This window comes from Bos mutus, chromosome 14, assembly GCF_027580195.1.
Source record: "Bos mutus isolate GX-2022 chromosome 14, NWIPB_WYAK_1.1, whole genome shotgun sequence".
Classification (NCBI taxonomy): Eukaryota; Metazoa; Chordata; class Mammalia; order Artiodactyla; family Bovidae; genus Bos; species Bos mutus.
In genome coordinates, this window is record NC_091630.1 from 7397945 (window position 1) to 7414210 (window position 16266).

Sequence of the window (16266 nt, forward strand, 5' to 3'; positions counted from 1 at the left end):
TACCTTCTATTTATAAATCCTGTGTGTTGTTCAGTCATGCCCGACTCTTTCCAACCCCATGGACTGTAGACTGCCAGGCTCCTCTGTCCATGGGGATTCTCCAGGTAAGAGTACTGGGGTGGGTTGCCATGCCCTCCTCCACCAGGGGATCTTCCAAACCCAGGGATCAAACCCAGGTCTCCCACATTGCAGGCAGATTCCTTTACCAACTGAGCCCTCAGGGAAGCCCAAGAATACTGGAGTTGGTAGCCTATCCCTTCTCCAGGGGATCTTCCTGACCCAGGAATCCAAGTGGGACCTCCTGCATTGTAAACAGATTCTTTACCAGCTGAGCTGTCAGGGAAGCCCTGGTCCCTCGTAAACTACCCTGGGCATACATATTCATCATAGGCAATAGGAGACGAGCATGAAAATTATAAACAAGATATCTTCTACAGAATTTATTCTTAGAAGTAGAGCAGGGCCTGGTGAAAGAAACTGAATTCAGACAGTTTAGAAACTCTGTCCAGCAGAGAGTTTTGATTAAGGATCCTAGGTACCATGAGAGTTTAGAGAAGCAGCCCTCACTATATAAAATATATATATATATATATATATATATATATATATATACACACACACACACACAGTTGCTTTGACATTGAAAATAGTGGCCACTGCATTTTATTTGAGAGTTGGCCTATGTACTTTCAACTCATTCCTGATGCCAAGAACCAGTGGTTATTCAAGAGCACTCACTAAGCTCTCACAGTGTGCAGAGCATAAGGTTGGTAAAAATAATCATTAGACATGGAGAGACCTGTCCCTTCTGAAACTGGCAATATAATTAGACAGATAAGAAGAATGAAATGAATGTACTCAGAGTCAATTTCATATCATATTCTCAGATAAAGATGACATTTCGGTGATATCACCATGATATCAAGGAATAACACTTGGATGTGGAAATTCAGCCAAAGCAGTGAAATCAGAATCTTTCAGTTGTCATTTGGTATCTTGTAAAATAAGAAAATTATTGCATTTTCTGTTCATTTCAACTAGTTGTTGTGGGCTTAGCCACAATGAGTAATGAGTAAGCTTTTTTACTTTACTCCTTGAATCTAAATTTATTATCCTACTTAAATTAAGTAAGAGATATCTAACTGAGCATTGTAGGGCATTTATAAAATTCAAAAATATATTCATGTATTTGAACAAAAACATTGATTTTTTTTTCTGAAAATTATGATGCTTTTGAGCATCTTATAGCAAATCCAAACCTTAGTTTCAAATAAAGGAAATAAAGTATTTTGCCTATTAAAATTATATGAAATATATATATTTTAAAGTATGGCCCCTGGTAGATAGGATATTCTGTGTAAGTAGGACAACATTTCATTATTTATTGATTCATACCTACTAAAAAAAAGAGCACATTATTTTATTTTTAAATGAATGGTATTGGTAATATGTAGCTATTTGAATATACTGATGCCAACAAAAAACTTACATTTTTCATTAATCTTTCAGAATGGTTTACAAACATTGAGGAAAAAGTATTTTTCAGTATTATACTACATTCACTTTTTAGTATTATGTAATTTATTTTGATACATTGTTTTTCAGGGTTATTGTTGGAGAATTCAATGTCACTGAAATGCACATTTAGCAAAATATAAAATTAGTTTTAGTTTATAACATTTAAAAAATAATGTAAATTAGGTTCACATTAATTTTTGACATTGGATTTTTATGCCTATAAATGCTTGACTTAAAAAAAAAAACACACAACATATATATGTAAAATCAAAATGACCATCTCAAAGAGATTTAACTTAAATGGCTACTAGTAGACCCTGAGCAAAATGAAATGATCAATACTCCTCTTAAAAAAAGCAGTGTTGTAATTGTCAAGTGAAATTATAAGGATCTCAGAAAGATGTGCAAACCAAAGACAGAGTAGCGGCCGCGCGCCTAGAAGTGGCTAAGCTCCCAAGCAAATCATCTCTATTAGTTCCTATTCATGACTGAAATTACGGTTTTTTTATCTGTTCATAACATGCAGCATTTTTTAGCCTCACATTTCTAAGCATTTTAGCTTTTGCTGACATAAATGCATTCCCCAAATAGAACGTTACGAGAATCTTCTGCTAGACATTTAAGCCCATTTGTGCATTTCTTTTCAAGATACTTTCTTTGAACCTTCTAACTGTGAAAGGCCTGGGAAGGTGGTGTTAGAATGAACGAGAACTTGTTTTCTAAAGCGACACTGTAGACACTTAATCTACCGTTAAAAAAAGAAAAAAAAGTCACAGCTTCCTACCTTGAAAACAAACATCTCACGGCGAAGAATAGCTAGAGTGTTAAAGTTCCCATCGCAGATGTTGGGTTTGGCTCCAGGATACGAAGGTCTGCCCGTGGGAGGCCGCGGAGGTTTGGGCCGGTCGTTTTTCCTTGGGTCAGCGGGAGGAACAGAGCGGTGTGGGGGCACCGTTGGTAGAGGTCTTGTTGGTGGAGGAATCTTGTCAGGCGGACCTTTTGAAAATATGAGGACAGCACTTGGCTCAGTTAAAATTGGAAGGGTGCTAGAAAACATGCTCCAGAGGACAGTCACTCATCAGTGAAGGGTTTGACTAAGTGAGCTAAGAGGTCTTTAAGATTGTATATTTACTGAAATAACAAACCATTTTACTCAACAAACCATTGCCAAGTCCATCAGAGACTGTCTTTATCATGCTGAATTCTAGATCCAAGTAACTAGGCCTTCTTTGTTAATTTTTAATGATTTTTTTTTAATAGCTTCACCACAGTCCTTATTGGATATGCTGCTTTGAAATCTCTTTTGGAAGTAGGTGGTATATTAATAATAAATAAATTAAAATGAATACTGGAACCCTGCATGTAAACGCTACTAAAGTCAATCCTAGATTTTGAAAGATGATTCTGTGCAAATATTTCGAAACATTAACAAATCAAAGTTTATTCTATCTATGTACCTAACTGTATTTTATAACCTTTTCTTGACTTTCATTATTTTTTTCTAATGAAATGTTTTGACAAATTGCTAGACTAGTGTTTCATTTGAATACTAAATCTAAAACGCCTATTGATTAAAACACTACAAGGTAAAATATTAATGTGAAGAAGTATTTCTAAAAGGGGGTTTCTAAATCAAGCCAAAGTTTACACATGTAATCTGCTACAGATGTAAAGCATCATTCCTCAGGGGATTTATGTTTTAAAAGAGAAATACAGAGCTGTTCACACTTAATATTTAGATATGGAAAGAATACTCTTTTGCAGACCTTCAGTCTAGACTACTAACTCATGAGGTCATGAGAAAGAGCCTCCTTTCAGTTAACTACTTCAGCAGAATGTCTGATGACACCCACATAGGCAGAGGCTAGCTCATTCAACATATAAGCCATTTAGTTTTGAGTCCCAGACAGTTCTGTTTTCTCAGTAGCACCCCAAAAAAGAGCAGTAACAAAAATTGACCTTTTTTTCCCCCAAAACTTATTTTAACCCTGAGAGAATTCTCACCACTTTGAAGTTGAAAAACTAATAAATGAAAAACAAATTAGTGAATTTAAACTATGATACTTGAAAAATGTAAATTATAGTTTCTGAATACTGAATATTAATATACGTACAGCACACATTTACCTTGTATTGTAAAATGAAAGCTTCATTTTATTAATTTACTAAAGCATATTCTCTACATGTAGATTATAAATGTCAAGTTCTTAACAGTTAAATTTTTGTGTGAAATACATGTCTTTATAAAAGTCAATGGCCATGTTGAGGGAGTTAGGATTTAAATATGTGTAATAGTCTCTCTCCCTTTTGTCTTAATTTTCATTCATTGACTGAATCCCATAAATTAAAACAATTTTACTCTACTATACATTTATTTTGAATTATGTGTGAAGAAGACTCTTGAGGGTCCTTGGACTGCAAGGAGGTCCAGCCAGTCCATCCTAAAGGAGATCAGGCCTGGGTGTTCATTGGAAGGACTGATGCTGACGCTGAAACTCCAGTACTTTGGCCATCTCATGTAAAGAGTTGACTCATTGGAAAAGACTCTGATGCTGGGAGGAAGTGGGGGCAGGAGGAGAAGGGGATGACAGGATGAGATGGCTGGATGGCATCACTGACTCTATGGATATGAGTTTGAGTAAACTCTGGGAGTTGGTGATGGACAGGGAGGCCTGGCGTGTTGCGATTCATGGGGTCGCAAAGAGTCGGACATGACTGAGCAACTGAACTGAACTGATGTGTTAGTAAACTTAGCCATTTGTTATTTTTTACTCTTAGTCAATAACTACATGCTTTTGAGTTTATTCTGTTACATCCATTACACAAGATTATTTTCAGCATTTTCAGAAGTGGTTTGTCAGGATCTAACATCAAATATCAGTGAGAATCAATCTGTCAGCTTTTATCAAAGTCTCAGTCTCTTCTAGCAAAGTCTTCTAACTCACTGTGTTTATTGGTTATATTAATTTATTATATTTTACCTGAATTTTAAATACTAAAGTTTATCAGATCTTTACTATAATTTCAGGTTTCAATTAACTCAGTAAGGAAAGTTTATCAGTGCCTAAGCTTTCCCATAATCTGTACATTAAGATATCTGCGATTGGTGCCAACTAAACTTGACTGATAGAAGACTTTTGCCAATAGATCAGATTTTCATTCAATATTTTTCTCTCTAATACAACACTTAGAGCATCTATCTCAAAAAAGACAACACAGGAATTCTATACTTCACTACAGAGTTAATCAAACAGAATCAGTGGTGACCTACCGTATATCTTCTGGATGCCCTGTAAGTCATCACTGGGCAATTTGAAGTTGTCGGTCTCCATGTACTGGTAAAAAGGGGCCATGATGGCAGTAGGGTCATTGGAATGTTCCAGCCCCAGAGCATGTCCCAGTTCATGAACTGCCACAAGAAATAAGTCATTTCCTATGCAAATGAGAAGAAAAGGCATCATTATAACTAATATTCAAGTATAGAATTGACAAGGACAATTGATATTACCAAAATTTTACCCAAGGAAAATAAGAGGAACTCTTTAGTTCAACGATCAGTATGATTTTTATCATTGGATCACCTTTGGGTAAAATCAAACATGTTATTTTTAAAAGAAGGGGCAGGGTTGGTGGTGAGGAGGTGATGATAGTGAAGTCACAAAAATTTAGAAACTTAAAGAGGAATAAAGAACAAAAGTTGAAGAGAGAACAGTAGCACCAGAAATCGCTACTACTGCTGTTGAAATATCCTAGAAAACATGCAATATACTATATCTCACTTATGTGATCTTCATATTGGACATAATTCTAACAATAATTCCGCAAAAAATACAAGGTACAATCCCTACTTTTACACAAATGAGTAGATTAAGGCATAGGGGGTGACAAATTTTGTCAACAATAGTAAATCTTTGTATTTACATAGCTGTGACTAGAACTCAGGTTATTATAATTCCTAGAATATGGTTATCTTTCTTACCAGCTTAGAATATAGGAAAATAGGAGTGTAAAATAAAAGTCATAGGGTAGCAGTCATAAAAACTAGAAATCTAGTCTTAGCTCTGCAAATACAAATTCTAATCAATTAATGCATGATCTGAACAAAATATATTTATCGTAGAACTCTCAGAGACAGTTAATTTGACTTTGTGTAATCAGACCCCTGCGGATGGCCTCTACATGCTGTCCACTCTCGGATCATCATAAGTCAGCGCCTGAGAACAGAGCCAGTCCTTCATGGATATTTGTTCATTCCAAAAATTTAATTGAACCTCATGAGTATCAATGAATTGGGGCTGTTATTCTTCCAAGCGTTATGTTTCTAAGTGATAAATTTAACATGACTGAACATAAAATGCAGTTTTAGGCGGTTGACTTGTTACAAATGCTAAAGAATTCAGTGGACTTCCTGAGTCTCACTTTAAGGAACATTCCTTTCCAACCACTTTTACAATGTAATCACTGTGGTGATTACCTGCAGAGGGCTATTTTTTTAAACATGAAAACTGGGTGCATAACCAGTACTTTTTTGACTTCCTTTCTGGAGTAGTCTGTCAGAGGGAAGGGTGAAACCGTGGGGCTAACTGCACACAGAAAGGAGCCGTTCAAACATATCTGGGGCTTACCTGAGTTTCAGAGAATATCTGTTTAAATATCAGTGGGGAACAAATTAGAGAGGCTTAAAAAGAAATAGAAGTTAAAAGAAAAATAATATAATATGTATTATCTGTAATAAAAATGTTGACTACCTTTATTAAGTTTACTAACTCTGCACTGGGCCTTTTGACCTGTATTTTCTCACTTAATTCCCACAGTTCTCCAGTCACTATAATCATGTCCACTTAAAAAATGAGAAAACAAAGCTTGGAGACATGAAATACAATTTGCAAGTTCATGTAGTAAGACATAGGTGGATTTCTGTCCTCATAACATTACATTCTAATGGGGGAGACCAGAGAGGAACATGATAGAAAAGTAAAATAAACAGGATGTTACATAGTGAAAAATGATACCGATAAATAATAAGGCAGACAAAGAATAAAGTCAGAGAGGAAATGGAGCCTAGAATATACAGGGAATTTTAGAGAACAGTAATGGTTTTGCTTTCTAGGCTGACTGCAGTGGGGATCATTGAAAGGTTTTGAGCTGAGGAGGGACATAATCTGACTTACATTTTGACAAGATCATTCTGGAAACTACTTATGATAATCAAATGCAGTGGGCAAGGGGCTCAGCATGATTAAATCTCTGATGTTAGCGTAATAATTCAGGCAAAGATACTAGTGACCTGGCCCAAAGCGGGTATAATGAAGGTATACAGAAGCAGTAAAATTTTTGATACATTTTGAAACAAGAATCACATAGCTTCTTAAAAGACAAAATGCAAGGTGTGAGAAAAAAAAAAGTCAAAGATAATACCATGTCTTTTGACACCAGCAACTTAAAAGAATGAAGATACCATTCAATGGACAAAACACTAGGAAACTTATCATTTGTTGCCTTGCTTTTTTTGTTTGGTGGAGGTGAGTGCCTTACCAGGAGCTCATTCTTTGAGTGTTGAAAATGGCCATGGAAAATTTTTAGAGATTCAAATAAATAAGGGATTGATTTTTGACTTGCCAGGGTATTTATCTCATGTAAGGAAGGAAGTGATTACATTATGGGATGAAGGATTATAGCAAGATATGGTGATAAGATTAAGATCATCTCTTAAATGATGTTGTGAAAGGATATTTGGTGTCATGAGGCTAGTAAGAGTGAGCTGGAGAGATACTCTGTGGCAGTCATAATAGATATCAGAAATTGAGATTTGTAAGAGCGAGGTCAAGGATATACCTATGGGAGTGAGTCTCTGAGTTAGAGTGGAATACAAAGTCATTGGATGGGAGATCCAATAACTTAGAGGGCTGAACACTGGAAAAATTTTTCTACATGACCATTGAGATCACCAAGAATTAAAATAAATGTGGTATTTAGCAGGGGAAGGAAAGAGTAGGACAAATTGAGAAAGTAGCATTGACATATATACACTGTCATGTATAAAATAGATAACTAGCAAGAAGCTGCTGTATAACACAGGGAGCCCAGCCTAGCACTCTATGATGACCAAGGGGGCTGGAATATAATCATGACCAATTTGCTCTGTTGTAGGGCAGAAGCCAACACAGCCTTGTAATTATCCTCCAATTAAAAATGAAGTGATATCAAAGGGATTAGGGTCAAACTGGGAGATAAAGTCGTCAAGGATTCAGGAGAACAATGTGGCTGCTGGTAGATGACTACAGCAAGGGGACACGTGGACGGAACAGTCCAACAAAATCAGTCACAGCTTGACATTTCTATGGAGGAGACTGGGAGCATGATCTTGAAGTGGCATTAAAAAGAAAAGAAAATATAAGAGGGCATGTATCATAGCTCACGTCCTGCAGTAGAAGGAATGTGGGGGAGAAAACAGCTAGCGTTTTGAAGCAATGGAGAGACTAAGTTTAGTTACCGAAAGAATCTAAAGGGAACATTTTCAAAATAAGTTGGTTGCTATTAAAGAGGTTTTGCTGACAATGGACTTTGAACATCTCTGGAGTGAACAGCTTCAGCAGAGAGAAGGAAGGAAATGAAGGCAGAAATGGCAATGTACAAAACTGTAAGAGAATGAGAGTCCCAGGGGTAAGGGCTGGCCTGTGCTTCCTGTGGTAACAGATGAAAATGGGAGGAGAGGGCCTGAAAATAAGCCTCATGATCCCAAGGTATCAAACAAAAGAGATCACTATTACTTTAAGAATACATTTAAAGGAATTAAATAACATGGACAAAGCAGGGAGTGAAATTCCAGGGGGTATACAGCAGGAAAATGTATAATGGGAGAAAGGACAGCTTCCTGCACCCACTTTTGCTTCAGTTTTTGATATTTTTCCTCTGCCTACAAGATACTTCCAAGATCTTTTATCCATATTCCTTTCTCCTCCTTTACAACATTATTTCCTATTTCTTTTCCTTCTGATACCCTCTTTCTAGTTATGTAAGTATGTGCTTGCTCAGCCCTGAAGGTAAATGCATGAACTGTCTTCCTCCTAGAATTGAAACACACCTTCCTTTGCTTGGTGTGTTAAAGTTAAGTGAAGTGAAAGCCTCTCAGTCGTGTCCGACTCTTTGTGACCCCGTGGACTATACAGTCCATGGAATTCTCCAGGCCAGACTGGATTGGGTAGCCTTTCCCTCCTCCAAGGGATCTTCCCAACCCAGGAATTGAACTCAGGTTTCCCGCATTGCATGTGGATTCTCTTACCAACTGAGCCACAAGGGAAGCCCTCTTGGTGTGTTGGATGCATATCAAGTTGACTTGGTGTGAGTGCTCAAATGTTACCTTCTCTATGATGTCCTTCCCCAAAGGGGTACAATTACCACGTGCTCTCTTTTTGCTCCCATAACCCATTGTGCATCACCTTATCGTAAAAGTCAGTAGCATTTTATTGTCATCATCTCTGAGCAGGTCTTCCCAATGAATTTTGAACTCTTTAAAGACTGAACTTGTGCATCATGTATCTTCACACCTTCAGTTCAAAGACATTGTCTGACATCTAGCAGATGATTAATCATTAAATGAAGTCACTCAGTTGTGTCCGACTCTTTGCGACGCTGGGGACTGCAGCCCACCAGGCTCCTCTGTCCATGGGATTCTCCAGGCAAGAGTACTGGAGTGGGTTGCCATTTCCTTCTCCAGGGGATGTCCCCGACCCAGGGATCGAACCCAGGTCTCCCACATGCCATGCAGATGCAGGCAGACGCTTCCCTAGTGGCTCAGAGGTTAAAGCGTCTGCCTGCGTCTTCCTTGAATGCAGGAGACCTGGGTTCGATCCCTGGGTCAGGAAGATCCCCTGGAGAAGGAAATGGCAACCCACTCCAGTATTCTTGCCTGGAGAATCCCATGCAGGGAGGAGCCTGGTAGGCTACAGTCCATGGGGTCGCAAAGAGTCAGACACGACTGAGCGACTTCACTTTCACTTTCACTTTCAATCATTAAATGAGCTGAATGAGTGAATGAGTTCGTAGGAAGTGGAGGACTAATTAGAATGTGAATAGTAAAGAACAGAATGTCATTTCCATCTAAATATAGTTCAGATATTTTTCTTCCTCCCACAAAATTTATTGAAGTACAAATGACAAAATTGCAAAATATTTAAACTGCACATTGTGGTAGTTTGAGATATGTTTACATTGCGAAAGGATTCTCCTCAATGAGTTAATAACACATCCATTACCAGCTTTCTTTCTTTGCCGTGAGAACTCTATCAAATTGCAGTGATAAAATTCAGTGTCATCAACTATAGTCACCATGCTATACATTAGATCCTTAGGACTTATTCATCTTATAACTGAAAGTTTGTCCTCCTATAACAACCTTTTTCTGTCTGCCCACTCCCCAGTTTTTTTTCAGACTATCATGGGTGGAAAGAGAATGAAATGAGGTAAGAGAAAACTGAGGAGACCACTACTCTTATATGGCATCAGACAGTGGGACTAAAATACGCCAGCACTCAATAAATGTCACTGAGTTGCTCAAAAGTGCCAGAAGATAGTTGTGTCTGAAGTAATGAAAAAGGCTATGGTCTATAGGAAATTGGAGAGTGCAGAACAAGTTTGCTTTTGTAAAATATTTTAGAGGAGGAATTACAATGATTGGAGGGACTAAGGACTGAGAGTGGGATGTTCACAGTGTTTGGACAGTGGAAAATCAAAAGGCACAGGAGGTCAGATTTACTGGAAAACAGGACTTTGAAAGATTACATTTTGAGTTAAAAATTAAAAAAAAAAATACAATGAAACATGCTCTTATGGATCATCCAGCAAGCATGTGCTAGTCATAGGCAGAGATAACAGAAAGAAGAAAGGAGTCATTTAATTAGAGACGTAGGAACCACGGGAGTGTTTGTGAGTATGCAATATATGGAGAAGGCTTCAGATTGTGTCTCAGAGAACACTCACAGGTGGGAGGAAGTAGGGAGAAATGAATCACAGTTATTTTACATGTCAGACGTCTAACACCAACTCCGGAATGAGCACCTTTGTGATTTTATATCAGAGATACATTCATTAAGATACAAATCTAATATTGATGAGATACTGCAACCACAAATAAGGTGCAAAGTGGTAGGACAGGTGTATGCTCAGCATCTGGGTATACTCATGCCCAGAAAATACATTAAAGGGTCTTAGGAAGCATTACCAGAGAAGGCACTGGCACCCCACTCCAGTGCTCTTGCCTGGAAAATCCCATGGACGGAGGAGCCTGGTAGGCTGCAGTTCATGGGGTCGCTAAGAGTCGGACATGACTGAGCGACTTCACTTTTACTTTTCACTTTCGTGCATTGGAGAAGGAAATGGCAACCCACTCCAGTGTTCTTGCCTGGAGAATCCCAGGGACGGGGGAGCCTGGTGGGCTGCCATCTCTGGGGTCGCACAGAGTCGGACACGACTGACGTGACTTAGCTGCAGCAGCAGCAGCAGGAAGCATTACTACCAATAAAGCTAGTAGAGGTGATGGAATTCCAGCTGAGCTATTGAAAATACTAAAAGATAACGTTGCCAAAGTGCTGCACTGGATATGTCTGCAAGTGTGGAAAACCCAGCAGTGGCCACAGGACTGGAAAAGGTCAGTTTTCGTCTCAATTCCAAAGAAGGGTAAGGCTTAAGAATGTTCAAACTAGTCTACAATTGTGTTCACTTCCCATGCTAGTAAGGATATGCTCAAAATCCTTCAAGTTAGGCTTCAGCAGTACTTGAATTGAGAACTTCCAGATGTACAAGCTAGGTTTAGAAAAGGCAGAGGAACCAGAGCTCAAATTGCCAACATTCTTTGGAACATAGAGAAAGCAAGAGAATTCCAGAAAAACATCTGCTTCTGATTCATTGACTATGTGGAAGGCTTTGACTGTGTGGATCACAACAAACCGTGAAAATTCTGAAAGAGATGGGAATACCAGACCACCCTACCCATCTCCTGAGAAACTTGTAGGCAGGCCAAGATGCAACAGTTAGAACCTTACATGAAACAACTGGCTGGTTCAAAATTGGGAAAGGAGTATGTCAAGGCTGTATACTGTCACCCTGTTTATTTAACTTATATGCAGAGTACATCATGTGAAATTTTGGGTTGGATTAGTTACAAGCTGGAGTCAAGATTGCTGGGAGAAATAAAAACAACCTCAAATATGTACATGATACCACTCTAATGGCAGAAAGCAAAGAGGAACTAAAGAGCCTCTTGACGAAGGTGAAGGAGGAAAGCGAAAAACCTGGTTTAAAACTCAATGTTATAAAAACTAAGATCATGACATCTGAAACCATCACTTCTTGGCAAATAGAGGGGTGGAAAAGTGGAAGCAGTGACAAATTTTCTCTTCTGGGGCTCAAAAATCAATATGGATGGTAACTGCAACCATGAAATTAGAAGACACTTGCTTCTTGGAAGGAAGGCTATGACAGCGTATTGAAAAGCAAAGACATCACTTTGTTGACAAAGGTCCATATAGTCAAAGTCTTTCCAATAGTCATGTATAGATGTGAGAGTTGGACCAAAAAGAAGGTTGAGCGCCGAAGAATTGATGCTTTTGAACTGTGGTGTTGCATAAGATTCTTGAGAGTCCCTTGGACAACAGGGAGAACAAACCAGTTAATCCTAAGTGACGGCAACACTTAATACTCATTGGAAGGACTGATGCTGAAGCTGAAGCTCCAATGATTTGATCTGATGGGAAGAGCCAACTCATTGGAAAAGACCCTGATGCTGGGAAAGACTGAAGGCAGGAGGAGAAGAAGGTGGCAGAGGATGAGACGGTTGGACAGCATCACTGATTCAGTGCACATGAACTTGGGTGAACTCTGGGAGATGGTGAGAGACAGGGAGGCCTGGCATGCTGCAGTCCGTGGGGTCGGTGGGGAGAGAACAAATTAGCCAAGATGGCGTTTTGAGGCTCTCTCGCCCCACATTTTGTAAATAATGACTATGTAACAGCTGAGATTGCTTACAGCACTGCGTGTGCACAGCACAAGTACTTGCTTCGTCATGGGCTGCTTTGTGCAATACTCCTGTATGAATACAGCTTCACCATGAAAGCCCTGGCTGCTGCTGCACTGGGACTACATTGGAGCAGCAATATGGTTATGCTATATGAGGTTATGTTATGGCTCCATTATGGCTTGGTTATGGTAAGAAATGTGTCTGCAGTTCCTATAGCTTTTCATATCTTCTACCAGCCTCTTCGCTCACACCTTGCCTACTCTGGGCTCAAAGAACAGCATGCATAGGGTTAACAGCGAGACAAACAGGATGAGAAGCAGTACAGGTTCACAAAGAGTCAGATACGACTTCACAACTGAACAAGAACTAGGACAACTGCAAAGAAGTTGCAAAGTGGTAGGACAGGTGTATGCTTAGGGTCTGGGCATACTCATGCTTACAAAATACATGTAAGTTTGGCTGGAATGTGCTATCAGTGCGCTAAAAGTGAGAGAAATTTTTATCAAAAGCAGACCTAATGACAAAACAGCAATCCATAAAGCTTGCAATGGGCCAGCAAAACAAGGCTGTGTAACCAGGAGCAGAAGACACAAAGGTGTGCAGTCAAGGTTCCCAAGATGCTATGGTGACATCCAAGCTTGGCAAGATGATAGCACTGGTTTGGAAAATGCCCTTAAGACTCTCCTGCCCTTCTTTTATCAAAACAGATACAACTTCTTTGTCAGAAAGTCCCAATGTGATCTTACAGGGATTATGTCTTGTCTTTATTCTTCAAAAGGAAATAAATCCAACCTTCATAACCTTCCTCCTGTGTATTATGTCCCCTTCCCTAGGAAAAATGTAACCTGAACTTTGTTCTTAGATAAGTAAGTAGGAATTCATTCTTTCACTCTTGGTCAGGTAAGTATCACTGCTGCTGCTGCTGCTGCTAAGTCGCTTCAGTCCTGTCCGACTCTGTGCGACCCCAGAGACGGCGGCCCACCAGGCTCCCCAATCCCTGGATTCTCCAGACAAGAACACTGGAGTGGGTTGCATTTCCTTCTCCAATGCATGAAAGTGAAAAGTGAAAGTGAAGTCACTGGTCGTGTCCAACCCTCAGCGACCCCATGGACTGCAGCCCACCAGGCTCCTCCATCCATGGGATTTTCCAGGCAAGAGTCCTGGAGTGTGGTGCCATTGTCTTCTCCGAAATATCACTGTTAGCCATGTATCAAACTATTGGACCTTGATGAATTAACAAGTACTTCAAATCTCTCACAGGACAACAGTGTTTTATTCACTTTTTTTTTTTTTTCCTTTCAGCTAGTAAGAGAAATGAAGAAAAAAACCACAAAAAGTAAGACAAGGTGATAACAGCAAAAATCATATTTCATATGTCTATTCACTTCAGATTAATCTAATTTATTCTAAGCATCTTTCCTAACAGTGGAGTCATTCCTTGTTTAAGAAATAAAGTAAGGCTTTCGAAGAAAATTAATAGGCTTAGGACATGAACCCATGACCTATTGACTTTGCCACAGTACTTTTAATCAGAAATACTGGCTAAACGCTCCAAGTAATTACCATCCTTCAGATGACTGGCAATAATATAATTAAAACTTACTGAAGATTCATAACAGTTTAAAAGGGTAAGTTGTTAAGTAAAGTACCAGTCTGTAGTTTGAATTCTACTTAGAACAAAAGTTTTTGGCCCATGATGAATTTTAGACAATTAAAATGCACCAGACTTTTTGCCTAATGATGAAAATAATAACTGCTTCTGTAACTTATCATTAATTTACATGATTCAAGATTCTCAACTGCAATATGCCTTGATCTTATCAACATGCAGGTGAAATCAGCTAAATGGCTCTTAATACAGAAATAGTACTTGCTTCTTTTGTAAGATTTTGAGATTTGAGTGTGTTGTTTTCAATTGAATCCCTAATCTTCTTCACTTTGTATACTCCAATATAATTTCAGGACACTGAACCGTATATTATTAAATATAATGCATTATTTAAAATTTCCTTATCATAATTACGTCTTTATATTTCATTCTGAACTTTTTCAACCCTCCATTCATTTCCATATGCAACTCCTTCTGCTAACAGCATACCTTGAATATCAAAAATGACTATACAATATTTCATATGTAGAAAATGTTATATGTAATCATGACATTCATAATCCTATATAAGTATTAAAACATTAGCATTACTAAATCAATCTCTGTTTTTGCCCTTATCTTTGACTGTCCTGGTCCCTCCAGAGGCAATCACTAACTTGAATTTTAAATTTCTCAATCTCCTGCTTAATCAAATATGTGTCTTTAAACAAATTATAGTTTTATAAATGCAGTATCATTCTGTATGTTGTCTTCTGAAACTTTCTGAAGGTCTGGATTTGTTTTTCTAATATCTTTTTGTTTACCTCTGTCAGTCTTGCAAAATTTTTTAACCCTTCAAAACAAAATTCAGAAACACCTCTTCTGTGAAGCTTTGTCCACCTCCCCAGGTAAATTTAGTTTCTCTGTCTCTGTGTATCCTTGGCCTTTTGCACATAACTTGATTGTAACACATACCATAATTTCCCTGACAGCTTCTGATGCATGGAAATACTTAATATTTACTTGTAGGTAAAATGACTGGGAACATATTTGAGCAAGTTAATAATTTTTATTTAAATATGTAATTTAAAATGCTCAAGTCCATGTGTAGAAACAGAACTCAGAAATCATCATGAAATCTCTGATTAGTGGTAGTCACCTCAGTGCCTAATAGATAAATAGGATGGGCCTTCTTAAACTTCTGTCCTTTCAAACTATCCACACACTGGTTTTGCCAGTTGAGAAGCTAAAGAAATATGTGGGAGTCAAATCTCCAAGGTGGCCCAAATGACTTCTACCTCCTGGTGTTTCATTATATGTACTTGCTGGAGTAGAATATGGTAGAAGTGATGGTATGTGATTGCCAAGGTTAGGTCATAATGTTCATTAGGACTTCCTTCTTTGTTATTTCTCTCTGGAGAATTAGTTCCCATGTCCTATAAACAGCTCTCTATGCAGAGGGTACATGTGGAGAACCAGAGCCTCCTACCAAAGATTTCCAGGAGTAAGCTTGGAAGTAGATTTTACAGCCTCTTCAGATAACTGCAGCCACAACCAATAATTTCACTACACATTCTCATATACCTGGAATCAAAACCCCCAGGTAAACTGCTCTTGGATACTTTACCTGCCCCCACTCCACTGAACTGTGTGAGATAATAAGTGTGATAAATTGCTAAGGTTTGGGGTGATTTATTTTTTATGCAGTAACAGATAAGTAATATGGGACATTTATGCACTCTAATTCCTCACTATGTGATTAGGATTAGGAGATAGGCAAGATAAGCTTAAAAAAAAATTGGGTATGAAAAGAAGCTACTCTGAAGCATCTGATTATTTGTACAATAATCCTGATATATATATATATATATATATATATATATATATATATATATATATAAAAGGTGTCTTGAATATTGTCCAGTCCAATTATCTCTACATAAACTGAAAGGTTTGGTGATAATTCTAACTAAATTTGAGAAAAGTCTGTGACTGCAAACTTTCGCAGATAAAAATATCAGCTATTTTGCTGCCTCATATGTTTTTGTCAAATATATAAGACCTGATACTTTGGTTGCCCCTTTATTTCTATTCTCTTGGCGTCTCACTGAAAGAGAGGGCCTGTTTCTTGGTGGTGGTTTAGTCG

The 16266-nt window shown here is 38.3% G+C and overlaps 1 protein-coding gene across 1 annotated transcript in view; it reads right to left on the minus strand.

Annotated features, from left to right (window-relative positions):
* The window catches only part of MMP16 (matrix metallopeptidase 16), a 401911-nt gene that overhangs the window by 105188 nt on the left and 280457 nt on the right, over positions 1 to 16266 (minus strand). Inside the window, exons 5-6 of the mRNA XM_005888277.2 lie at positions 4790 to 4951; positions 2303 to 2514 (exon numbers count right to left, since the gene is read on the minus strand). Of these exons, the coding sequence (XP_005888339.1) occupies positions 2303 to 2514; positions 4790 to 4951 (374 nt within the window). The remainder of the gene's footprint in view (positions 1 to 2302; positions 2515 to 4789; positions 4952 to 16266) is intronic.